Source organism: Pteropus medius, unplaced genomic scaffold (assembly GCF_902729225.1).
Source record: "Pteropus medius unplaced genomic scaffold, Ma_sr-lr_union100, whole genome shotgun sequence".
Classification (NCBI taxonomy): domain Eukaryota; kingdom Metazoa; phylum Chordata; class Mammalia; order Chiroptera; family Pteropodidae; genus Pteropus; species Pteropus medius.
In genome coordinates this window covers 14,938,335-14,965,673 of record NW_024342471.1, presented here as the reverse complement: position 1 = coordinate 14,965,673, position 27,339 = coordinate 14,938,335, and the positions used below count along the sequence as shown (strand labels likewise).

The window sequence follows — 27,339 nt, the reverse complement described above, 5'->3', positions numbered from 1 at the left end:
GCGGCTCTGCTATCATCTGGCTTTCAGGGTTCCCCAAAGCCGGTTCCCAGCACATCCAGTACTCTGCCGTGCATTTCCACATAAGCCAAACAGGTATAATCTCTCGGAGAGATGATCACATTTTGCCCTGCATTACAACCCAAAATGATGACAGAACTGAGTGCCTCAGGAGCTGGGGGGAGGAGGCGCAAAGTGTGGGTGGAGATAAAAGCCTCCAAATGGTTGTGTCCGGTGGACAGCTAGGGGATGAAGGAGTGAGTGATCTATGGAAGGTATCTAGCCACTATTTAATTTTTTTCATTAGGTACAGTGGGGCAAACAGACTTTGTGGGTTAAACTTGTTTTGTATTCTTTTGAACTAGTCTAAAAGCGATATAGTATTCACAAGCTTGAGAGTTACTTATGCCTTTGATAAGAGACTCAAATACAGATCTGGAATTGAATGAAAAGACTTCAATGAAAGACTGTTTCATAAATTATAAAAATACAGATTCAATTAGATTTAATTTTTAAAAAATGGAACACATCTTACATAAGGATCCTCTAAGTTAGAAATGTTAAACCTATCTGGGCCCTACAGAAGATATAAAAAAACCTTCCCACAGCTCATAGAAGAGCGTACAGACAATTTTGATAAAGGAGTTCAGGAACAATTGAAAACTAATTTACAAAGAGAATCAGGAGGCAGAAAATACTTCAGGAAGCACGTTCCTCAGAAATTGTTCTGGAATGCAGTTTCACTTGTATCAATGTCATGTTCCTAGATGGCAGAATAAGACACAGAATTTCAGTATTTCAGTACAAAGCCTGAAATGTGAACTCTTTAGTGTTTTAAACTTTGATTAGAGATTCTGGATCATCATTAACCGAGACCCATAGGTAATCTCTGGCTTTAAAGCCAAATCCAGCCCAAGGGTCAAGTTTTCACTACCAGGACGGGGCTTTAGACTACTGCCCATCACCCACCATGATGACTGGGGAGCAAATTCCACTGAAGGGACTATGCAAAGACCCACTAGACTTCTTACCTTGGCCTTGGGGGCCTGTCCCCGCCTTGCCACCAGGGTAAGTACTATTGGGAATCTACCTGAGCCCCCATCCCACATTTTAGTGCTGAGCAGCTATATCAGCCATCACCTCTGGGTGCCCTTTGTGGCACTTATCTCAGAGCACTGTAATTGCCCATACAGACCCATCTCCCCCAGTACACGGAGTGCAGAGACAGCAAGGATTGCATTCATCTTGTTCACTGCCTCAGCCCTGACATCTAGCACTATACATGGCACATACAAGGTGTATAGTGAATACTCAGCAGAGTCAGGCCCCCGCCAGTAGAGGCTTACACCACCAGCACCCAATTTCCTAAATATACATATATATAAACAGGCTCCTTGTACTGTTTTATAGCCCTTCCCCCACAACCCCATTTACCAAATCATGAATGTCTTCCCAAGTCCTTAAACACTTTTCTAAATATTTTTGACCTTATGGATTCACCCTAGGCACTTAACCAGTTCCCTACCGGTGAAGATTTTATTCTGTTAAAACAATGTCGCACTAAGCATCCAGGAGGGTAAATCTATACACATTTCAGGATGTTATTAAGACAAATCTGAAGATTAGAATTGCTAGGTCAAAGGTATATACATGTTTAGGGGTTCTGAACGATATTACAAAAAATATCTCCAGAAAAATTGGACCAATGTATTCTCCCACCAGTAGTGTATGAATGCCCATTTACCAACAGTGGTTACACAAAATGAGACCAGGCATAATTTTAAAGTTCTTGGTCCCCAGTTCAGAGAAAGATGGTTTCTGACATAAGGCGCTAACCTCACGTCCTGCTGCTCTATCCTTTGCTCAGTTCTTTCTAGAAACACTGGCATCGCTACTATTCCTCAAACATGCCAGGCAAAGCCCAGCCTTAGGGACTTTGCACAGGGGTTTCTGCTGTCTGGGATACTCGTTCCCCAGCTATCTGCATAGCTAAATCTTTCAATACTTTGAAGTCTTTGCTCCAGTCTCAGCTTTGTAGTGAGGCCCACCCTGACTATTTAAAACTGCCACATTCGGCACACTGATCCTTCTTACTGTCCTACGTGATTTACTTATATATTATGTGTATTGTTTACTGTCTGTCTCCACTAGCTAGAATAGAAGTTCCATAAGTGTGGGGATTGTACAGTGTTTTGTTCACCTAGAAGATACTTAATAAATACTTGCATAATGAATGAATGGCATAAAACGCAAAAAGCCCAGTTTATGGATGATACTGCCACTTGAAAGGCTCCCACTTCAGTGGGCCTTCTAGGCTCTGTACCTGGTTCAATTTCTTGAATTCCACCACTTGGAAGAAGATGTGCTCAAGGATATGTTTGGCGTCTTGTTGGTCCTTTGGTAGTTTATTCGTTACTCCAAGAATGTCACCACACTTTCTGACATAGAATTCCAGGTCTTCTTCAGTACCTAAGCACAGATGGGGCAATTAGATTAACCTTAACCCTGCCGTTCCCCAAATATAGACCCTACTTTGGTTTAAATATCTCCAGCCAGGTTCCTACATCTCAAGTTCATTCACCTCTTCCTAAGGTAATGTGATTACAGGACTTAAACAATGACAAACTGTAGAGATCTCTGATGTGCTGCTTTTACAAATTCGGACAATAGTGTGACACTCCTAATTAGAATAATACTGGAGTGGTCCTGAGTATCCTAACCCCAGATCCAACATTCCTACATTACAAAGAATAGCAACCAGTAGATAATCAAATAAGCATTCTCTGAATGCAGCAAGGACCATTATGAGAAGGGCATATGGGTATTTTAAATAGCATTTATTATACTATCCCCATCAATATCACCTAGGGTAATTACTGCCACAGATGCCTATGTATTTACATATGTGTAAAAAAAGGGGATCAACAATAGTTCTGTAAGTTGCCTGCACCATTTAATAACATGGACGTCCTATGTCAAAGCTGATGCTCTACATTTTTCTTTTAACAAATATATGTTTCACTTTCATATTTTTTTAACCAGTCTCCCTAATCAAAGACCATTAGACTGTTGCCAATTTTTTGAATGCTACAGTTAATATCTCTATAGCTATATCTTTTTTTGGTTTGCATTTCTATAAGGATTTCTGTAGCATAAATTGCTAGAAACAGAAATGTTGGGTCAAAGCATCTGATCCTTCACAGGTCTGTTATTCCTACTGGACTAACCACTATGTCTTGCTACTTTTTGATTCCCCAGTACCTACCACAGTGCCTGGCACAGAAAAAAAGATGCAGTAAAGGTGTTTTACACTGAATGATTTTCATTTTTGCATACTCCTTTCTGGTCTCTGGGCACATATGGGTGTTGTTCACATAGTTGGGGTCCTACTGGACATGCAGTTTTATATCTTGCTTTCTTCACTTAAAATTCTCACTGAAATGCTATCAGTGTCACTCGTGGGCCTTTGTAAACCTCTTTAATAATGACTACACGTTGTACCATTGATGGAATGTTACACGGTTCACTACCATTCCCCTGCTAGTGAACGTTAAGGCTATTCCCAATTTTATTTTATTTTTTAAGTAAAAATAGATTCCCAGGAGTAGGGAATCCTTAGATTTCCAGGAGTGGGGTCACTGCCTCAAAATGGATGGTTAATTTTATGCCTCTGAGCACAAATGTGCAGGCCTATTTGCTGTGCTGGAGGCACTGAATGTCGGGAAGAGCACTGGGCAGAGAGTCAGGGTACCACTCAACATGCAGCTTTGTGGCCTGAAGGCTCACTTCCACATCCACATGTCAAGATGGGTACACTCAGCTCTCTCGGATCCCTTCCAGTTTGAAGTCTCTATAATTCTTTTGGCCCTCACTGAATTTTCCTATTTAAGTGCTCCAATGACCAATGACCTAGATGTGCTGTGTGGTAGCCAGAATCGGAACTAAGGACCTACAGGGATGACAGCTGAGACCTGGGCTTCTGCTCAGCACCACGTTCTACGGCACTGAGCTAACTGTCCTCGAGAGAAATAATCATTTACATGAAATAAATAAAAATTGTAACTTTATACTCCCATTCACAGTTTGTCCTCTCTAAAGAAATGCTAAACTTTCTCTCCTGAAAATCTCAGAAATTCACAGTTAAGTAAAACTCACAAAGGAAAACAGGAAAATTTAGCCAAACTTACACTTATTGGTAATCTGAGCAAGCCGTGCCTTCTCAGAGGAGAAGGTCTCATCTAAGTCAAACAGCTCCAGTGGAGGAGGTGGCAGTTCCCTGAAACTGGGAGGGAAAACCTACAAAGAAATAGGTCTTTCATGAGAGAGTGTATCAACAGTGATGAGATATCAGGGAAAGGAAAGGCGAGCTCAGCCCTTCCCTGGATGAACCACCCAACTGCCCGTAATCTCCTCCTGCCCTAAGCCATTAGATCATATCAAGCAAGACAACCAGCCCACTGTAAACAATCAAGCAGAACCAGCCCTAACTACACCACTAAACTGATCAGGCTGATAGACCAGTGCCATTAACTCGAGCAAGAACACAAAACTTGGCGCATGTTAGGTTTATTTATGGTTAACATTTGATTATACAACTTGTTTCTCTTTTAATCATGAGCTCTTGAGGGACAGAAATTGGGGAGGCAGATGTAGGTTAGTGTAGAAAATGCTAAATTTAAAGCCAGAATTCAAAGATATAAACCAGTACTATGCTGATAAATGTTTAACTATCCGCTCTCAAAACATAACAATAGGCCTGACATGTAGCATTTGTCATTTTTTTTTTGTGATGTAAATACTTCCACCATGGCCAATTTCAAGCTACCAAGATGAAGCCAATTGGCTCATAATAATCCAGAATGTGGTACGATAAGATAATTTTGCAGACGAGTTAATGCTAGACTGGAATGTTGAAAAACATACATATCACCTACATACACATGACTCACCCCCAGACTGTTAGAACTGTGCTATGAATCTGAGTGCCTGTTGCTTGGAAAGCTGCAGGACAAAGCTTTCCCTCCTTTTTACCCAGGAATTCTCATACATGCCCTCTAATCCTACAAGATGGGAAATGTTTAGCAGCCACAAAAGTCCATGCCCTTGACTTCTCATTGGGAACTACAGCAAATGGAAGTCCCTGTAGAATGCTAAAGGTGTTGTCACTCTGCATGTTTAGAGCCAGAGAAACATGCCTCCATGAGGTGTTCCACAAATGGCATCTGGAAGGATCCACAGGAAGGGCCCGGCTGGTGAGGGAAGGCAAACAGTGAGGTTCTGCCGTGGGATCCCCCAAGCGCACTTACTCACCGCTGGCTGAAGGGCTGGCAGCGGCGTCTCAAACTGAGGTTGGATGAGCTGGAGAGGTTCGTGTTTCACATTTAGTTGTTCATGAGCCCTGTGTTAATAAGACAAAAAAAAAAAAAACAACAACGGGGATCAAGATGAGATTTTATGCAAAGAACATGTAATTGGTCACAAAGAATATGTAACGGTAACTCTTTTCTATCAAATCAGGGAGTTCAGCACTTTTAGAGAAAAATACACAAAATGTGTTGTTACATGTCATGTGATGATCCTTTTTTTACCATACAATATAATTTTATTACAAACTGAAAGGGAAAGTTATTTCAAGTTTCATTATCAGGTTTCTCCTAAGTAGGCTTTTTATTTTTACCCAATGAATACTGTAACTCTTTTAATACTATATTTCCTTATTTGTTTTCCGCATCAAAAAACAGAAATCAAATCTGAAGTCTCCTTCCGGCAACTGAACAGATCCATACAGTATACACTCTGTATGCTTATTCACTCAGCAAATATTTACTGAATATATACTATGTACCAGGAAGTTTTATTCATCACGAGGAGTATAGCAACAGTGAAAAAAGAGACCAAAACAGGCCCTTGTGGAACTTACAACCTAGTGGAGGAGAGACACACAATAAACTAAACCCAAGATGCCAGGTATTAATGAGCCTTAGGAAGAAAAAGAAATCAGGAGAGGGACGTGGAGACAAGAAAGGGGCAGGGACTGCATCTTGTCAGAGCAGCTCTGAGAGACAGCGGGGTGGAAGTCCTGCAGTTAGTTTCGAAAGCAGCCCAGGCAGAGGCAAGAGCGAGGAGAACAGGAAAAAGGGTGTTAGGCATTTTCACAGGACAGCAGGACAGCCAGCGTGGTGACAGCTTGGGGAGAGGGGGAATCAACTGCTGATCTTACATGTCTTTTGTTTGATTGTGGCTTCCCTTGTGCTTGTATTTTCTCAAACATTCATTTTATCCTTTTGTATTATATATAAGTAGGTAAGCCGGCTGAACTCTGGGAATGAGGCAAATGAAAATACACTCACTCACTCAATTTAAAGTGTATACACACTGGTCTGCCAAAGTGAAGCTAACCAAGCACATGCCAGTGGATGTGGACAAAGTTCATGTCTGCTTCTACAGATGAGTGATTTCAGAAAGGAGAGAGATCTGTGCTTGTAGAAAGGCGAGGAGCTGATCTTACTGCTACCTCTACTGTCCCAGGTGCTTGGGGAGACTTTTTCCTAGCGATGAGAAGATCCCCATGGGGGGAGGAGAAATAATATTTGAGCGCCTACTACATGCCATGTATTGTGCCTGTCCCTATGCTAAGCACTTAAATTTATTTCATTTAATCCTCAAAACAACCCTGGAAAGTGAGTATAATCCCTTATGGAGGCGGGAGCAGAAATGTAGAGATGGTGTAGCTTTCCAAGTTCACATGGTTAAGAAGTGACAAAGGCAAGATTAAAAATCAGACCTGGCCAATCCCTATCAACCAGAAGCCCCATGACTCAGTCTGTCTAGAAAGCAGAATGTCTTTAGGGACAGTTCTAAGCTAAAGGTCTCACTATCTGAGCACACACACAAAGAACTCTGCTACCGAGTGCTGACCTCAGCGACCCCAGCACTGATTTTCTGCCTTCTGTCCCCAGATGGAGCTGACTGTGCTCAAGTCCTGTGTTAATAACAATACAAATTCCATTAAGTCTTCCCTTTCTCCACTCAGCTCGCCACCAGCCCAAATCCTCCTACTAGTAGCCAACATTTATTTGATGGGGGTGGGGATGGGTGGAAAAACTTATCTTAAAACCAAGCAAAGCCTGATTCAGAAATCTGATCTGTACGGTAAAAGGGGAAGAATAAATGCTAATACTAAATACGAATCTGTGAAATGGGGGTGAGCTACGTATTTCCAGAACACTCTGGCCCAACCTCTGGCATTGCATTTTCACCAACCCTCAGTCCCCAAACCACCAGACCATGAACTCTGAGGGCAGGGACTCCATCCGCTTGACCCTACCTCACAGCCCATGGGCATCAGTAAACACCAGTGGACAAATGTTACTTCAGAGCAACAACACCCTATAGGTGACATAATTGAATTTTTACTCAAAAAGAGAAACTGCATTCAAAAGACATTGCTAACAAATAAAAATACCCTCAGAGCACCATATAGAAACTGTAAGCCAGGAACGACTGCCCTTTGCTATGGCATGACAGACAAATACAATTAAAAGAGCCATCCAAGCCTCTGACACATCCACTGTTTGACTCTGCGGACACTAAAATAGTAGACAGTTCCAATGAACCCCTCATTCAACACTGCAGAGCAGTCTTCACAGCCTGGTCTGAAGCACATCAGGAGAGGAGGCGGTGGAAACGGCAGGAGCTGGTGGGCTGTAACTGGCTAGTTGAGCAGCCTGATGTATCTTTCGTTAATTCTGAGAAAGCCCTGCACTGCAAAAGAGCCCATGGCCCATCTCCGGACCTCCCTGCTTCCATGTCATTTCCTCCTCCCTGGGCTTCCAGGGACACTGCTGTCCGCAGGCACTGTCCTGCTCCTCTAGCTGCTTTTCCCCAGCTTGTCACAGGCCCACCTCTTCTGCCTCTCAAGCCACTGACTAAAGCCCAATGCCCACTCTAGTGCTGTCCTGGGTATCCCTGACCTGTCGCACGGGTTCCCTAACTGCTGTATCTAAACCCCTTCGTGTCTACACTAGTAACTCCACCCGCACACCTTCACAGCCACGAGATTGGGAGTGCCCGCAACAGAACACATTTCTTTCTCCTCATCCCACATTCTTCGTGCCAGTTAACAACATCACCAACTGCCCAGATCTCCAAGATAGAAGTCTCTCAGCTGCATCAAGCCTCCCATGGCCCATGTCTTGTGATTCTTTCTCCCCAAACATCTCTCAAAATCATAGCCACTCCTGACTAGCTCCACCTTTCAACCCTCCTGCTCTGCTGTAACAGTCTCCTAACTGGTTTCGCCTCTATTTTTTCTTTACTAAAATTAATTGTATAAACTGCAGCAAGAAATTGTTTTGGAAAAGACTCGATCATGTCCTTCCTCTACAGGTCTTTACTAGTAAAGTATTCACAAATCCAACCTTTGCCCTGAGCTTCAGGCTCTTTGTCTTGACTTATTTCTGTAATGCTCAGCCATGTCTCCTCAAGTGCTGGAGGATGTGGAACAGTACATTGCAGGTGACTTCAGAGGACCAATTTTAAAACTACTGCCACATTGGCCTTGTTAGAGGTTAAGGCTAAATGCAGTCCACAGGCCATCAGGAATAAACTTCCTTGCTGGACATACCTGCATGTGTGAATGTCTGGGGCTTTGCTCACATAAGCTACACTGCTGCAGAATGTTTTCTCCCATCACCCCCACTCATGTCCTGAAATCCCTCTCAGCCTTTAAAGCACAGCACCTAGCATAGTGCCAAGCAGACACGAGGACCCTAAGAAATGTTTGTTCAAACAGTCAATGCCTCTTTCATAAAGCCTTCCATGCTCACCCCAGTCAGAATCAAATTCTCTTTCATCATTGTGCCCGAGGCCTCCAGTTTTGTTTCACGTTTAGCATTATTATAATAACCTTGTATCACAGCTTTTGCCTATCTTCTCCATAAAACCACACTTTAGGTATAGGGCTTGGCAGAGTAGGCGCTCTATAAGTATTTGCTGAACTTGAACATAAGTATATGGGTAGGAAGTCAGACAATCATCTGTGGCTGCACTCTCAGCCTTTGGTTTATTCTGATGTAGATCACATGACAGGGCAAAGATGCTCAAAACTGTTAGTCCCTGTCCCTGTATTAGGAATGAAAAACAACAATGAGCAGCCAATAAAACAAGGTAGAGCCCTGGCTTGGCAGTCATTCAGGCCTGGCTTGAAATCCCTGCTCCCACCTAGGGAGATACCGTATCCGCTTTAAGCCTCAGTGTCCTGGAAATGAGGTAAGTAACTTAGCGGACTACTGAAAGTGTGAAGTAACAATGTGGAGCGCTCACAGGGTGACTAACCACCTTGGTTTACTGAGGGGATGCTTGGGACATGGGACTTTGTGCTAAAACCAGGCAAGTCCCAGGCAAATCAGAAGTTACTCACCCCAAATGCCTGATACAGTGCCTGGAACATAGTTAGCAAGGGTAACAACAGCTGGAAGTTTCCTCTGTGTCAACACCCCCACCCCAATACTCCAGCTCCCTGTGTTGGCCTCATAGATCTGAGAACATGCTATGCATACCACTTTTGCTGTGACCTTAACTTCCACCCCAGGTTCATGTTTTCAAACTAAACACTCAGAAGAGAGTGCAGTGCAGCTCAGAACGCCACAGGTACTGACTTGATGACCTTGGGGAGGGAGGTGGTATCCAGCTGGTAAATGGAGAGGTCGAAGAGGGTGGTAAAGTCCCGCGGGTTCTCATCGCCCTCCTGGAGACACACTCGAAGCCGCTCTGACAGGGTGGCTGTGTCGGGCAGCATCATGTAGTCGGAAATCTGAAAGCCACAAGAGGGTTCCTTTCAGCACAGCAGAAACGAGAATTTAACCTGTCAAGTTTCCAACATCTCAGGTCTACATGTGCGATATTTATACTCTCTTGCCAGAAGATTTCATTCACCATTCATGATCACTGACAACTAAATCTTAAATAAGTCACTTTATGTTGAAAGAGGAACAATAGTCACTTGGCTAAACCTCAATGCTGGCTACATCCAACTGTCCAATTACTGATGCCAGCATTCACAAGCTGAACACAGTTGGAGAAACATACCATCGTGCTGACTGGTCTGCTTTTAATTTCATGATCACTGATCTTGGGTGCTCAGCTATCAACTATATTCCCATAGTCCATCCACTTTTCCATTCTCCTAGGCAAGACTTTCCTTTTATCACCTGAATCATCTAAAATGATTTTCCCTTTCTTAGTTTTAGCTGATAACCTTATTTTCTACACTAGTGAGAAAATAGAGGCAATCATTAAACAAAGTCCACGAGCTCCCACTACAACATCTAGCTACCCACCAGCATCTGGGCCATATACTCTGCTTTCGCTCCGGATACACGTACGAACCCTAGAGACTCCAGCACAGACAACTCCTCCACTTGGACACTAGATCCCAGCCCTTCTCACCCAGCTAAAGGCATGCCTCTGGCATTGCTGAGAGCCTTTAATGATGACACGTGCTGTGTGCTGGTAATAGTGAAAGATCGGGAAAACCTAAATGCCCATCAATAGAAGACTGGCTAAATATACTATAGTTCAAACAATGGAAAACAGTCTTAAAAAACAACAAAACAAACAAAAAAGCTCTGTGTATAAATATGAAAATATCTCCAAGACATATTGGTAATTTCAAAAAGTAAGGTGCTGGACAGTGTATACACATGCTGTATATAGTACCATTTGTGTAAAACAAGGGGGACCTGGAGGGTACACACACACACATTTGCTTATATATGTATAAAATATCTCCGAAGAATACAGAAGAAACCGCTAAGACTGCTGTCACTGGAGAGGGGATCAATGTGGCTGGGGAAAGATAGAAGGAAGACTGTTCATTGCGTATGCTTTTAAATTCCAAACTATGTGAATGTATTTGTTCCCTATTCAAAAAGTATATCTAAATTTGAATAAATGCATGCTGGCAACAAGAACTCTATCCCTAATTGCCCTTTGGACTATATTTAGCCTTGACTTCTCACGAGCCCAACTTGGTAGCAATTTAAAAATCGGGTCTTCTGAAGTCACCTGCAACATACTGTTTACATTTTCTAGCACCAGCACTTGAGAAGACATGGCTGAGCATTACAGAAATAAGAAATCAAGATAAACAAGCTCACTTTTTTCTATATCCCAAAGGTCAAAAACTACCCCAATCCTCAAACTCTTCTGTAGACAAGAAGCAAGGGAGGAACATAAACAAATGACTGCTCTTCCCTGTATATCTGGCTGTTTTAGAGCTTCAGCTCTCTAACGTGACCATGGGTTGAAGGCGAGAGCAAAAGCGAGGGCACGGACTGTGCCGGGACATACCCAGGACACAGCACAGAGATCAGCGATGCGCCCGGCCATCCCAAAGGTCTGGAGGCTGATTCTCGTGTCTGCACAGAAGCCTGCTACAAACTCCGCGTTCAGAAAACCATCAAGGCCTTGGGTGTCCAGACAGAAACATAAAAGTGCTCCCCAGACCACTAGTTTTCATGAGTTTCTAACGGATTTTGAGGTTAAAACTTGTTATATAAATTTCTTTGACTCTTTACTGACCTACCATTTTATTGTATTAAATGTTATTTGAAACTGAGCTATAATTATCTGGGTTTAAAACCTAGTCAGATAGAACAAGATTGATCTGAAATCATAGGAAGTCCAGGTTTTCAGAATTTTTTTCTTTACAGTGCTACTGGATCCAGCCTTTTATTTTCCAAAGCCTTACAATACAGAGGACATTTTTCACCAGGTCTCACATCTGGAAAACACACGAAACTGCATGGTTTTAGAGAAAAGCTTTAACACCACCATATTCCTCTGGTTTTCTATCGACGCTTCTCTTCTGTACCAGCCCTGTGTCATGTGTGCTGGACAGTGAACAGAGAAAAGGCACAGGTTCAGGAATCAGCCTGACGTGGGCATTAATAACGGCCTGGCCAGGTATTAATCTAAGAGGGTACCTTGAAGAATTTACTTACTTCGGCTTCCTCAGCTAGAAAACAGGAATGACAGAAACTTAGCAGGAGCAAGTTAGCCACACGGAACAGGAGCAGATGCAGCATCTCTTAGTGCTGCTTCCCTCGACCCACGACACTAACTAGGATTGGCAGCTGCCAAAGATCCATCCTCTCAGGGTCGGATCCTGTGAGATCTGAAAAGCGAATTCCTGGCTGTACCCCAATTCTTTTACTTTGGGGACTTACATCACTTTTCTGGAGGAATTCAAGCAAAATAGCCATATACCGGAATATTTTATGTTTTATTAATGTTTCCGTGTAGGAGAATATTTTAGACATGGGGCTCTCCTGTTTCCTAACCCAAGGCGGCCCCTGGGAGGTCATGTCCTCAGCTGAGGGAGGAAGCAGTTTGCAAACAGCCATTTCTGACTGCCTCCTCACTGGCCTCCTGCTATCCATAGCCAGGAAATCATTTTCCTGACATTTCAGAGGTTAAGAAACAGAAAAGCAATTATAGAAGGAGTAGATTTGAATTGTCCTGGCTCTGCACTTGCTTGATATTTGAGCACACTACAATCTCACAAAAATTTGTTTCCTCATCTATAAAATGGGAATACGACCATCTACCTCCCAGGGCAGTTGCGAGGTTTAAATGAGTTACATGGAAATATATAATACACAGTGACTGGTATGTAATAAACACAATTTTTTTTTTAAAGTCATAGATATATAGCACCTTTTACACCTTTTAGTTTAATAAGTAAATTTACATCTATGAATTTAGGACTCACGATCATCCTTAAGGTCCAAGCGTTAGTGGTGGTGAAGGACCCAGAATGCAAGTTATTGGTCTTTAGTCCAGTGCTGGTTTTATTTTTCTAATCCGATCAATATTATAATACCTGTAGGATTATTACTCCCAAAGAAAACAAAATTACAGTTTAAAACTTAAATTCTAATGATCTTTGTTTCTTCATGAAAAAGTTATTTTTATATCCTTCATACTGCTGAAAGAAGTATTTCTCTGAAGATACCGACTCTGAAAGTTTGGGCCAGAGAGCATACTTTAAATTCTAATTATTTTATATACATATATATATAAATAGAGAGAGAGAGCGTGCGCAAATGAGAGGTTCCTACCCCAATTAATTCTATGATTAATTGTATACTTCACTAATTTATTATTTTTTACAACATGGTATTCATCTCCCCAAAAAGCATCACTTCTTTCCATCCGTCTTACAGATAAAGTATATTAAGAGATACTTATTCTTCTGTAACTATTAGAAGTGCTGCTGAGAAAGTGGACCCATTTTTCACTTAAAAGTTTTTAACGATTCATAGTCTCCTACCTCTGGGTCCTCGGCATCAATCTGGTTTAGGTGGATGTCTTCTGTTGTGAGCCACTGGAAAACAACATCCTGAGTTTAAAAAAAATAAGCCAGAATTAGACACTTGGTTATTGAGAAAGCTGAAGGCAGGAATAGAAAATGAAATCAATGAAGAAAAAAAAATTATAAAGGGAAAAAGACTAAACCAGTGATTTGAATAATAGTAGTCACCCTTCTCTCGGTGAAATCATGTGAAAACTTAAGTTTTCCTCACTATAATGTCACTTTTATTATTGGATATTTATAATTTATCTTAGGGCACTCTAACCTCTAATCACAAGCCAGAATTTATTAAAACATCTTCCCAGTCCTGAAGCAATCCCCGTTTAATGTGCTGATGACAGTCTGAACTTAAAAAGAATATATATATATCCCTCTGGAATGTGTCTAGAGACATTGGAACTTCAAGTGGATTCCACAGAAACAAGAGCTGAATCAGTCTCCCAACACAGAGTACTAAAGGCCTCTAATTCTCCAAGTCTGATGGACTTTATTTCATTACTGAAAAAGCTCAGTGGGAGCTTCTTCCTCTGGCAAGTGACTTATGGGAATCACACCAATGTATACAGCTTTGGTATGCATGGTCTCTCGTCCAAGATATGTTTCCTTTACACTATTCTACAAGCAACTGCAATGCCTATATCTCATTTCCCACATCAAACAGTGACCAGCCTATCATAATCCCCTCCAAATATCACTTAGACCCACCAGCCCCTCCCCTCATTCGCACCTTTACCACCTTCCTTCAGGTCCTCGTCCCTCCCTGCCTGGCTCCACCAGCCTCCTAATGCCTCCTCCTTTCCACCTTCCATATGCCTAACGGAGGGGTCTTTCTAAAACACAGATGTGACTGTGCCCAAGAGTACTGAACACCCTACAAGGGCTCCCTGTGGCTTTCCGAAGAAAGTTCAAGATCCTGGGCTTTACACTTGAGGCTTTGGCTGGGCTTACTCCTCATGACTCCCCCAGGGTCGGCTCCCACCCCAAGTGACCATGCTTAGAAATGCTCCCAACAGCCTTCTAGATTCAATTCTCTGTCTCTCATGCTCTCTCTCTCATTGTACTATATCATCTCAAAGTAGAGACTATGCCTGACTCAACTTTGTACTCTTAGTGCCTGACACATAATGGGCTCTGAACAGCTGCTTTTAAATAAATAAATGAACTCAGCAGTATTTTTTTTAAAGGATATGAAAATCGTACTTACACATTATACATTAATGTGAAAAAAGAGAAAAAGTTTACCATGATTTTGCTGTTTTCTTCTTTATCCAAATACTGGTCACTGAACATGTGACACGAGCCAAGCACTGCCAGCTTCCCACCTTGGTTCTGTCAATGACAAAGCAATGTCAGAGACTCATCCCAAAATGCACTACATGCATCCTAGTCCCCAAACACTTATCAGTGAGCAACGGTCTTGTATACAAGTGTCAATTCTCATGAGGATTTTAACAGTCTAGAAGTATCAATTATGATAATAACCCCATTCAAATCTGCTCATTTTAGACACTTCTACATTCTATTTGACTTTAACAAAAGCACTATGAATTGGTTCTACAGCATTTCCCCATTGTTAGTTATCTTATGACGATCATAACCTTAAAGGAAAAAAAAGATAAGCCAAAAAGAACCTATAGAAAGTTAAAGACATTTACAGGTACCAAAATAGATTTAACTGAGATCCAAACAGAAAACTATGCCACAAGCATGATAAATTCACAACAGAAATAACTGGTTAGTAAAAGAATTTAATATTAGTAATTTTAAACAAATCAAAACAAAGTATTTTCCCTATTAGATTAATAAAAATGAAAAAATGACTATTAACAGTGGTCAAATTTCAATGAAGTAAATTTTTTCACAGTTACCGAAACTGTCACACAGGCAACAAGAGACTGAAATATACAAAAACTCTTTGCACCGTTTTAAAGCCATAATCAGAAAAAATTAGAAATAAACCAAATGGTCAAACACAGAAGAATGGTTAACATAAATGGAACCTCCTCCAACTGTTAAATTATGCATTACAAAGTGTTTCAGTAACATGGGGAGGGGAAGATACCATAATTTGTACAGCTATCCTAGTTTAAAGCCTGTGCAGCAAATAAACAGAAATGAAGCATAAGCAAAAGTGGCAGAAAATGATCGAAACGCCAGCCTGGACTGCTTCGGAGTAGTGCAATGGGAAGCATTCTTTTTTCCTCCCTCTCTGTATTTTTCAATTTTTCTACAATGAGCACATACTACTTTTATAATGAGAAAAACAGTACAATATTAGAAATCCAAAATGAAAGCGGTTTTTCTAGCAATATCACATAGAGAACAGGCACAGTTATGGCTGTAGGAAAGAATTAACACCAGAGATGTCAAGAGATGCAAATACACAAACTCCATAAACGAAATTTGCAAAATGAACTTTGACTTGTACCACATTAAAAGGAAATGCTTCATAGTAGAAGTAATACTATTGCTATACCATAGCCATTGAAAATAGATGTTTTTTAGAATAGGAAGTGACTTGGGTGGAATTCTACAGAAAGAACACAGGACTGAATGAACTGTGCTGTGATGGGAATCCACACATGTAAGAAAATTACAGTAAAGGGCTTTTCTTTCTCACTACTACTCACAGTTGGGCTTCTTTTTTTCTTTTCTTTAATATTATCTTCTTTTTCTACCTCGTTAATTTCACATAGATTATAAATCTTCCCTCAATCCTTTTATTCTAGCCTGACAGAGATTCCACCACTGTCTTTGACTTCCTTTTCCAGCATTTGTCTATAATTTGTTCTGATTGAATAAGAGTATATCTACTCAAGGACCAATTTGCTCCTTCCATATTAACACATCTAGTCCAGCAAACCAAAGACATAGAAAGGATCATGATGGGCTTAGTGAAAGTAATGGCCCTGGGCAAAGAGGCAGACCCCCTCCTTCCTCCCCGGGCTAGCCAGGCCTTGCTCCTGGTTTCCAGAAGGACAGAGTGGCCCTCTCTCTGGGATCACTGGTTCATCTCTCAAACTTAAGAATGACAGGCGACAAACGACCTCTGTGAAAGATCATTTATAAGACAAGACTGAAAGCCTCTGAAGAAGAGAAAATAGGCCTTAAATGGCAGGCAATGGGCAGATGATAACCTCATGAGTTCTAGAAGAATCACCAAACTTAGCACAGAATTCTGTACCCAATAGATGCTCCATAAAAATCCACTGATTAAGCCAGGTAAAATCTCTGCGCACAGTTAAGAAATCTAATAGTTCTATTATAGTTCTAATGTTCAACTACCAGAGGCCCCTTAAAATAGTGTCTAATTACTTTTGTGCTTACAAACTGACACTTTATGTAAACCAAATCTTGAATCATTTAATCACACTTTAATTTTAAAACAAGATTTCCCACTATTTGAGAGAGAATAACTACCATAATAGCTATATGAATTTTATCTAAATATCATCTTTCAAACATAGCATAGACATTTATTTACTTCATAATAAAAAGAGGTCAGAGCTTCTATATATGGGAAAGGTAATACCTAGGTCCCCAAAGAAAAATAAGATTGTGAGGAACTAGAGACATCTAGGTTTCTGAAGAAAAACTGGGCACTCGGCTGGTGAATTCTATGCCTTAGGGTACAATGAGGACGAATTCAGCAAAACCTGAATTAAAAGGCAGTGGAAAAGTAAGGTCATAATGAGGAGGGCTGTGTCCTCTGGAACCACCTACCCCCAAATTTTGTGGGGTCTCCAGGATAAGAAGTGGATAAACAGTCTTCTGATATGTCTTCCTGGGATAAACTAAAATAAGAGCAGCACAATTCTGTGCAATTTGCTGTAGTCTGAACGGATTCACGTTAAGGGTAAGAACCCGTAGTCACCCGCAGGATGAAAAGTTATTTTAAGAGTTATAATACAGGGAGTCTCATGTTACCGTGGAAAAGCTTTGGATTTAGAATGGTAATAGCTAAATTTAGGCACCGACTCCATCAATTATCCCCATAAGTAAAATGTAGATAATTGATACATTACTTTGCAGGACTGCTATGAAGACCAATGAGAAAATGTATGAAATCCCTCTGGAAATAGTAGTTTTTACTATTCCAATAATAAAAATAACATATCCATTCATATCTAAGAAAGGCTGTACCTTTGAGTGATAGAAAGCCAGAATGGGTCTGTTAAGCGGGAAACAGACAGAGCCTGTGGACAGAACAGCCACTGCTGGTTTCATGACACTCAAGGTGGCACCAAAAGGATAGACAAAGGTGAGAGCCCTGTAAGAAATTAAACAAACATTTAAAAAAAATTTTAAATGAATTAAAAATTTTTGAAGATCATCTCAGTGCTTAAGCATTTCATCACCAAACAAAATTCTCCTAAGCTTTGGTTTGTTAACTCAAAAATTGGGATATTCTAGCTTCAAGTTTAATAAAGCATTTTAAGAATTACAAATGTATATTAACAATTTCTAATCATATGTGAAATAATTATAACTAGAAGAACTAAAGTAGCCCATAAGGAGGAGGAGAAGAAGGGGGCCTCATCTAAGAACTGAACTAGAGTCACACAAGCCTGTTCTGTATGACAATGGCTTAGAAGTAAGCATTTTCCTCTTCCTTATAGATGTGATTGGTGTTGCCTCTAAGAACAAAGGTCTCATTAAGTAGAGGGTGTGTTACCAGTTGGGTGCTTACGTGAACAGAGCCACATATGTTCCCCACACTGGACCCTTCTACAGACTCGACTTCGACTTCCTCCTCTATTCTCCACAGTCCTAATGAAGACTTAGTGAATCAGTCGAACTTGCACAATGTGCTCCTGGATAGGGGGGTGTGGAGGTCAGGGTATGGTGCAAATCCTAGGGTGAGGCCAAGCCACGCAGGAGGGCAGAGGGCTTTACTGAAAGAAAGATGGAGCTTTGCAAAAGTAGCAGTTTGAAGAAATTGCTTTCAGAATAAAAAAAAAAAGAAACAGGAATCTTAAAACCAGAGCATAAAGTTAGAAACTTGGGGGTGGGGGCGTGAGGAGTCTCTTGTAAATATTTTAATTTCCCTTTTCCTTTAGGCAATGAAAAAATTCTTTTTAGCTTAAGTTTAAAATTATTTCCTTCTAGTGTTAGTTTTCCCCATCTCTTCAGTAAAGTCTCATTTACTCCTTTTTGCAGACCACATGTGAATGAGTAAGATTAGCTGGGCAAAAAATTTGGAAGATCATTCTTGGAAGAGGGAACAGATATACAAAGGCCCTAAGGTGAGAACAAGCTTAGTATATTGAAGAAATTGAAACAAAGTCAGTGTGGCTACAGGGAAAGGGACACGATTAGAAAGGAGACCAAATGAGAACCTGAGACTCCCATAGGCCAACGTATTTCAAAGCACAAAAGCAGGACTGGTTATCTGAATCTCACGGCCTGCCAGGAAGCTGTGCTGCTTCCGGATGACCCAGGAAACAAATAACCAGCCACTTGCCCTTCACCACAATTACAGAGGAAGTAATAATGCAACAGCAGGTAAGGTACTATGCCTCATACCTCACAAAGCACTTTCACAAGTATCACCTCATTGGAGTGTCCCAACAACTTTGTCCCCATTACACAGATATGGAAACAGAAACTAAGAGTTTTATACCCTGGGCCACCCTGTAAGTAGGACTTGCAATCAGGAACTTCTAACTCCTTCTAAGTCCAAGTCCATAGTTCTTTTACTCCACCAACTGGATGAGCTAGTACAAAACTCAAGACTTAGACTGTGATTCTTGAATGTCAAAATATTAACTCTGATCTATGTTGCTCTACATGTTTCCCCTTGGATTCATACGAAGAAAGCTCTTCCCTATTCTAAGATTATGAAATATTTACTACATTTTCTTTTAATACTTTTATGGTTTTTAATATTTAAAATTTTAATCCATCTGAAATATATTTTGGGGTGTGGTGTGAAAATGGATATATTTTTTCCAAATGGTTAGCCAAAATGATGCCATCCATTCCCCAATAATTTGAAATGTCACTTTTAATATAAACTAATAACCCCCAGATTCTATATATATTTTGGGTCTAATTTGTTTTAATTACATTAATTACTAGAGCTTTGTAATAAGCTTTAACTATATAAAAACATTCACCTTCTATGGGGCCAAATACCCCAAAGTAAAAAAGGTAAACTGGGAAAAATATTTGCAATGCATAGGGGTCTTATAAATGAATAAGAAAAGACAGACCATCAATAAAAAAATGGGCAAAAAATAGTAAACAGGAAATTCACAGAAGAAATACAATTAGCTAACTGACTCACTAATAATCCAAGCAATGCAAGTTAACATAAAGAGGTATCGTTTTCACTAGAATGCTCCATGCTGACAGGAGAAGAAAAAGGGGTGTGTTCATGGGGCCTGAGTGCTACAAATTGCCTGGAGGACAATCTGGCAATATATCACATTTGGCAAAGCATCAGTTGGAAGACCTGACCCAGAAATTCCAATGCTAAAAACCTAACTAAAATATTGGCACAAGTGGACAAAAATTGTACATACAAAGATGTTCCCTTTGTGCTTTCTTGTTTATAATGAAAAGTATTAAACTGTTTATAGTTACAACATGGAGAAGTTAAGAGCACAGGTCCTGCAGCAGACTGCGTCGGTTTGAAGTAAGTTTTGACATTAGTCAAGTGAGCTTGGGTAATTAACCTCTCTGTTATCTTGCCTATAACCTTATAGGATTGTTGAGAGGATTAAATGAGGTAATATCTGCCTGTCACATAGTAAGTGCTTAATAAATGGTAGGTGGTATTATTAAAGCAAATTATTATAAACTACCTCAATGTTCTATAACAGGAGACGGGTTAGACAAATTCGGATACATCTAATTTTATCCAGTCATTTAAAGGATAAGGTACCTATCTATACTTTTATATATGAAAAGAGATCTAGAAATCTAAATACCCTGTTAACTTCGGCATAGATTTACAGAGCAAGGCTTCTATTTTCTTCCTTTTAAACTGTTCAGATTGGCTTTTTGGTGAGAATTACTTTTGCAAGCAAAAGTTCTTCACTTTGAAAACGAAAACTCTTCAGAACGACAAAGGCCTCAGAAAACATACTTACTGGGCATTGTTTCCACTGCTCTCCTCATCAATGATTCCAGGCACGGCCTTCCCTGCAGCTCGACTAATTTCTCTTGAAGAAAAAATTAAAATTTAGTAAACAGAAAAAATATAGGCATTTCACACTCCATTCACTAACAGTAAGTATTAGCGCAAGGAATTTGTAGTCCTGTTCAAGATATAATCCTTCGAAATGAAATAAAGCTGCACCCACACACCTATACCTCTTTTGGGAAGCCTGTACATGTTAACATTAAAATATAAGGATCAGTTCCCCTTTCTTGAGTCCTGAGGGAATGGTTCATATACTAGACCTACATTCTATTCCCATATTCTAGATTCTGTATCATCAGACCCAGCAGAGTGCCTGGCACAGAGCAAGTTCAAGTGTGGAATGAACATTATGAATATAGGGAAAAAAAGCTCAGAGGGTACCTGATATTGTCCCCCCATTCACTCATTTCCCACTTCCCTGAAGTCACCAATTTAGGTTTTAGGATCCGGTGGATTAAAAAAAACTGACTTTATCCCAAGCCGCAGGAGTGGAGAACATGACCTAGCTATGCCATCTGGGCAGTCTCCGCCCTCCTCTACAGTGACCGGTTCAGAATGGGCCAGCGGCCTGAGCTAGCTCAAACAGAGCATATCTCAGGACTGCTCCTGCTAGGACCGAGGCATGCTCTCTTGCCCTAGACGGTGTGGCATGTGGCTGTAAGTTTGGGAACTATTAAAATTATATTCAGCCCCCACACACAGGAGAGCAGGGCCAAGAGAACTACGGAGGAACAGAATTGGGACTCTAACGACATCATGAATTTTCAGTCAATCTATGTCCAAAACCTGTCTTATTTCTGGGTTTTTCAATTACATGAATCAATAACATCTCTTTATAGTTTAATCTCATTTGAATAGAGTTTTCTGTTGCTTACAATTGAATGTATTCAGACAAAAAGGTGAATGTGAAGTAAAGTGTCAAAAGAGGAATATGACGTGATGGATGAGAAGTAATATAATAAATTATAACATAATAAAATAAGACAAAAGGAAAGTACACAGGAAGAATGGCCAATAAAAAGAGTGTATGAGAAGAAATGAGAGAAGAGTCACACAGGACAGAGGAGTGCCATCTGTAAAGACATTTCTGCTTTCAACATGCTCACCTGTTTAAGACTCCATTGGAAACCAGAGCTTCTTTAGGATGGAAATACTTATAATATACATTTCTAACCACTGCATCTTTAAAGGGAAAAGAGGAAGGCGCATTTTAGATTAGAAATAAGTTCGATGTTATGGATGCATAAAACTTTGACCTTAAAGGAACCTGGAACTCTGTTCCAATCCCTCACATTTTATAAATGGAAGAAGCGTAGGCCCAGAAGGTTCAGATTTGTGGTGAGGCCCGAATGCTGGCCCATTTACCCTCCCAGCCCAGGGCTTTTTCCATTGTACTATTAGGCCCAAATGAAAATAATAATAATTACCATTATTAACCATGATTCCATATTCTTCTAGGAGAAAATTAATATTGGTGTCAAATCTGGATTCCCCACCCTCTCCTAGCATCACAAGGATATCTCCACCACCGTCGAGGTATTTCTTCAGGACTTCAAACTGCGCAAAGGAAAAACACCTGTAAATACACCCGAAAGACTTTTGTCCAAAATACTATGAATAAGACCTTAACTAGCTAAAAAAACACTTCAAATCAATAAGGCATTTAAATATAAATATGTATGAGATAATGTAAAATCTACTCTATGTAGGATTTCCAAGCTTGTGTTTAAACATAAAGCTCCAAAATATTCAAAATGAATGAACATTTTCCAAGTTGACTATCTGTACAGCAAACCAAAAGTGGAAAACTTGACTAAAGGAAGCTCACAGGTCTACTCCATCCAATAACATCCCTGGTTTCTACTTACTACATGTCCACTGCACCTACTCTCTCCTGACAAACAAAAATGTCTCCAGATGATGTCGAATGTCACCAAGTGCTGGTCTCTGACCCTCTTCTGGATGCTCTGACTTTCCTGAGATCTGGTTACCTCTCTCTGTCTTCCTTAGGTGGAAAAGGGAGGTGGGGAGAAACTATACTGGCGTGTTAGTCCAAAGCCCAACAAGTAATAAAGTGTTCCTCTGAAGGCCACTGCCTGCTGTGTAAGCATCTCCCTCAGGGTCTCACTGGGTAGGGTACGTAGGTGGTCACTGTCACATTCCCGAAGGTAATTCTTACTTTCTCTCCATTAACCTGATCAAACAGTCACGTCTCTCTTCAAGCCCTTCCCTGGGGAGGTGGTCTTGCAACCAGGCTGAGAAAAAAAGGACAATAGACGTGCTCCCCTGTGTATGTCCTCCTCGTGGCTCCCCCAAAGTCAGAGCAGGAGACCTTGGATGGCCTCAGTCTAAGGACCACACTGGCCTGCCCTGCCTTGACCTCCCTTCTCCCCACACCTCTCCCTGAGCACCAAGGCACTTCCAAGTATCTGTGGGAAAGGCTCTTACAGTGTTCTGAGTTTTTTGTGTTTTAAATTGTGATAATACAAAAAAAGTTTATCATCTTAAATATTTTTAAGTGTACAGTTCAGTAGTATTACCTATCTTCACAATGTCGTGCAACCAATCCACAGAACTCTTTTTCATCTTGCAAAACCAAAGCTCTATATCCATTAAACAACAACTCTGCATTTCCCTCCTCCCCCTAGCCCCTGGCAACTACTGTTCAGATTATTTTCTCCATGAATTTGACTACTCTAGGTATTCATATAAACAGAATCATACAGTGTGTCTTTTTGTGGTTGGCTAATTCAATGAATGTAATATCCTCAATATTCATCTACACTGTAGCACATGTCAGCATTGCCCTCCTTTGTTAGGCTAAATAGTTAACTCCCTGCATGAATACACCACATCTGGTGTCCGAGCTGGCAGACACCTGGGCTGCTTCCTTCCATCTTTTGGCTATTGCTATAACACTGCTATAAACATGGGTGTACAAATATCTCTTCAAGATCCTGCTTTCAATTCTTCTGGATATATATTGCCGGATCACATGAAGATTCTATTTTTAATTCTGAGGCACCACCAAACTGTTTGCCATAGTGGCTGCACCATTTTACATTTTCACCAACAGTGCACAAGGGTACCAATTTCTCTACATCTATGCCAACACTTGTTATTTGTGTTCCTGATTTTACATGTATCATTCTTTGTCTAGTCAGTGAAAGAAAATTTAAAAACAGCTTAATTTTAAATGGAATTTCCCTTTATTCCAAAGCAAAAATATGGCAGAGAAATATGGCTAATCTTTAATTAGCCTGCACTTGTCGGCACTTTACGTGCATTATCTCATTTAATCATCATAACAACTCAGTGATGAAGACAGAGATGAAGTGATTCCCATAAGGCAACATAGCAAGTAGTAAAGAAATTTAAATCCAGGATTTCAGAGCCCATGAAATCCTAACCATCTCATTATATTTCTTCTTTACGGATATTTCTTACCTCAGCTGCAGTAAATTTTTCCCTCGGCCCAGCTGTAATCCACAGTTTCACCCCAATTAACTTCTCAGATGTGATTTCATCTTTTAAGCTACAAGTACAATTTTAAAAGCAAGTGTTAGATCCATAATTTAAACCAATTTATGAGTTATTTTAGCCTCCAGACTGTATGGAGGCCACAGAGGCCCAGAGATAAGGGATTTAGAGGAACGCAGTCCAAACTCGCTCTCAAAGTGAGACTACCCTCAATAGGCTTGCACCAGTCATTGATCTCTGTTTAAATATTTCCTATTAAATTATGCTAGAATATAGTCCTCCAACTACTAATTCAATCAGCTCTACCATTTGATTATAATGATTACACATCCTTACCCATTAAGAAAAACTACACACACACACACACACACACACACACACACACACACACACACACTGACAGTCTCAGTTTTCCTTTCTCTAAACTGAAGTACTGACCTACGTTACAACACGGAGAAAGCCACTAACATCTTAAAAAGTTGAATATGTATAATTAGAATAGTTTTTCACTTGTGATTTGGGGAATAGTTTAATAATATGCAAATTTCCAGTTTTCAAAAGAGATGCTTTAATAATAATTTATTTACTTCTGAATGACTTTTAAATTGAGCTCCTCCCACCTGTACAATCTGTCTTACATAAGAAAATAAAGATTTTCAGTTTTATCAGAAGGCTTATTATCACTTAGAAGGGAAAACAATACACAAGTTCACCTCTGAATCTTCCAATTGCTCCGAAGTCTCTTCTGCATGGATTTATAGCCATTGTTGGTAGTAAATACTTCCTTTTTGTATGTATTAAAAAGGATGGTGCTCCGAAGCTCCTTCTCCATAGTTACCTATGGAAAAAAAAAGAAGGGATTACAAAAAGGGAAATAATCCAAAAAAAATAAAAAATAAAAAAATCCCCAAAGGAACAAATAGTCTATCTCTGATTTATTGAGAAAGAGTACAGAGTTGCAACCTACCTATAAAATGCCTACAATTCTGAAAGGTGGAAAGTAAAATGCATAATCATAGCTGCAGAAACCTAAAGCCAAAACCTGGCTTTGACTTTCTGTTTCTTGCCCTGGCCTTCTCACCAGCCTACTCCCATCACCCAATCCCTGTGGGAGGCCATGTTTCCAACCTAATTCCTCACTGCTAACTACTGTTAACTGTGGGGTATATATAGTCTTCTGGATTCTTTTTATACATACATTATCTTATAGTTTTATTTATAAAATAGGATCTTATTATCTGTGCTATTTTACAACACCTTTTTCACCTAACCTTGTATCTTTCACATCTTTCTATGTTAGTACATACAGACCGACCAATTTTTTTAAACTGCTACATAGCATTCCATTTAATGGATGTACCATAATTTATTTAACTAGTTACAGAAAGACTGACACGGTTTTCTTGCCAAAATTTTCGCTAGTAAAACAGTGCTACAAACATAAATCGTCCTTGAACATGTTTCTGTACACTTTCCATATTTATAGAATAAACTCCTACCTGTTGAAGAATGGCTAGGTAAATTATTTTCAAACTGCCTACAATTTTCAAAAAATTGTACTAATTTTTACTTCCCCTAATACGATACACTTCTATTTCCATACAACCCTATTATCAGTATTTTTCATCTTTTCTAATAAGATAAGCCCCTAAAAACCTCTCATTATTGTTTTAATTTTCATTTTGAAATTAGTGAGATGGTCATCTTTCACTTTTTATATTGGCCACTTACATTTCTTACTTTGTTCATGTATTCTGCTCATTTTTCTATTGGGTTTAATATTTTTCTAACTGACCATTAAACAAATACTTTCACAAATCTGTCTTTAGACTTAGCTTATACGAGCTTTTTTGGTTTAGTATGGTGGAATTTACAGGCCACCAAAATTCCAGAGGCGATGAGAACTCAAACTCAGTCCAAGGTTCAAGATTCAGGCCATATTTGCATTCCCAGTTTACCTTACCCCAATACAGAAAGTTTTACATTTTATAGAGTTAAAAGCATTAATCTTTTTCTTTTCTAGCTTCTGGATTATACGACATATTTAGAAGAGTTTCTGCCATGCTAAGATTATGAATACATTCAACAATGCTTCCAATACTTTTAGGACGTCATTTTTTAAGATTTAAATTTTGATCCTTTTGGAATTTATTTTGGTCCTCAAATAAATTTTGTTATATATTTTTAATTACTGGAAAGCTACCTGATACCAATGCAACCTTTCAATGCTGATTTAAAACACCACCTTGAATAAAAAACATATATCAAATCACTGCAAAATAATATGTAAACACCACTTTGAATAAAAAAAAATTATCGAATCACTGCAAAATAATAAACACAATATCGCCTTGACTATATAAAAAAATCTCTATCAGTATTTGCATCTTATTCCTAATTCCATATATTTTATCTGCCTGTAAGCTGCTGCTCAGCTCTACTATTTTAATTACTGTAGCTTTATAATATGTTATAATATCTGGTGGTACTGGAGACCTAATCCCCCTTATTACCCTAAATTTTCAGAATTTTTCTGACTAGCTTCACATATTTATTCTTCTGGTGTAAAAAAAAAAAAAATACTACATGATCCCACACCATGTTCCATCCCATCCACGCACATGCTCATTTTCGATGTGTATATACAATACTGTATTCTGCTTTTTCCAGTTTTCTGAAAGAAATGTCTTCATGATTAGGTTAATGGTTGCATGATCTTACGCCATAATGAACTGAACCACTGCCTTCACGGCATCTTTTCAGTGTTTTGCCATCACAGCTACTACTGGAATTTTTGTTTTTGCCATTAAATTATTTTTTACCATAGGATAGATTCCTAAGAGCAGGATTCCCGGGGAAAAGCGATGAGACTAAATTATTACGAGTCCTGTTCCAAGGCTCTTTCATATTCAGCAGGGCGACTGAAAATCGGTGTGGCTGGAGGCGATGGAAAATCGAACTCAAGGAACGGGATTCAGGCCTATATCCGCGCTCCCAGTTTCACCAAAGGACCTCGATTTTCGATAAGACTGGCCCAGAGGCCCCGAGGGCAGTCCGGCGAGGCCCTCGCCGGCCCCCAGGCCTCCCCAACGCCCCAGCTGGCCCATCAGACTCGGAGCTCTTCTTACCTGAGGCCCAATGACCACCATCTTCACCTGACACCACCCAGCATCCCGCGACCAGGTATCCAAGGCCGCTTGGCAACGGCGGAGGCCGAGCGGCGCGCAGGGAAGGCGTAGACCGGGGCGTGTATTTCCCGCCGGAGCAACGTATTGACCACAGAACCGAAGACTCCAGTTCTCCCAAAGCATCTGTGGCGAAGGGGAAAGGGGGA

General features: G+C 40.2%; 1 protein-coding gene across 3 annotated transcripts; it reads right to left on the bottom strand.

Moving 5' to 3' along the window:
* Positions 1–467: 467 nt before the first annotated feature.
* IFT52 (intraflagellar transport 52) lies at positions 468–27,339 on the bottom strand. Of its 3 annotated transcripts, none has more exons than XM_039864372.1 (14): positions 27,134–27,339; positions 24,719–24,843; positions 23,973–24,060; positions 21,953–22,101; positions 21,632–21,707; positions 20,473–20,544; positions 17,519–17,645; positions 14,618–14,704; positions 13,334–13,402; positions 9,657–9,811; positions 5,308–5,395; positions 4,185–4,293; positions 2,321–2,466; positions 468–760 (listed from the first exon to the last, which is right to left on the bottom strand). In XM_039864372.1, exons 4-14 carry the CDS (start codon positions 22,032–22,034, stop codon positions 713–715), a joined length of 1,059 nt encoding a protein of 352 aa, XP_039720306.1. In that variant the 5' UTR covers positions 22,035–22,101; positions 23,973–24,060; positions 24,719–24,843; positions 27,134–27,339; the 3' UTR covers positions 468–712. The 3 variants fall into 3 exon arrangements, with proteins under 3 accessions (XP_039720306.1, XP_039720305.1, XP_039720307.1); XM_039864371.1 differs by having other exon boundaries at positions 21,953–22,082; XM_039864373.1 differs by lacking the exons at positions 17,519–17,645; positions 21,632–21,707; positions 21,953–22,101; ... (1 more) ...; positions 24,719–24,843; positions 27,134–27,339 and having other exon boundaries at positions 20,473–20,529.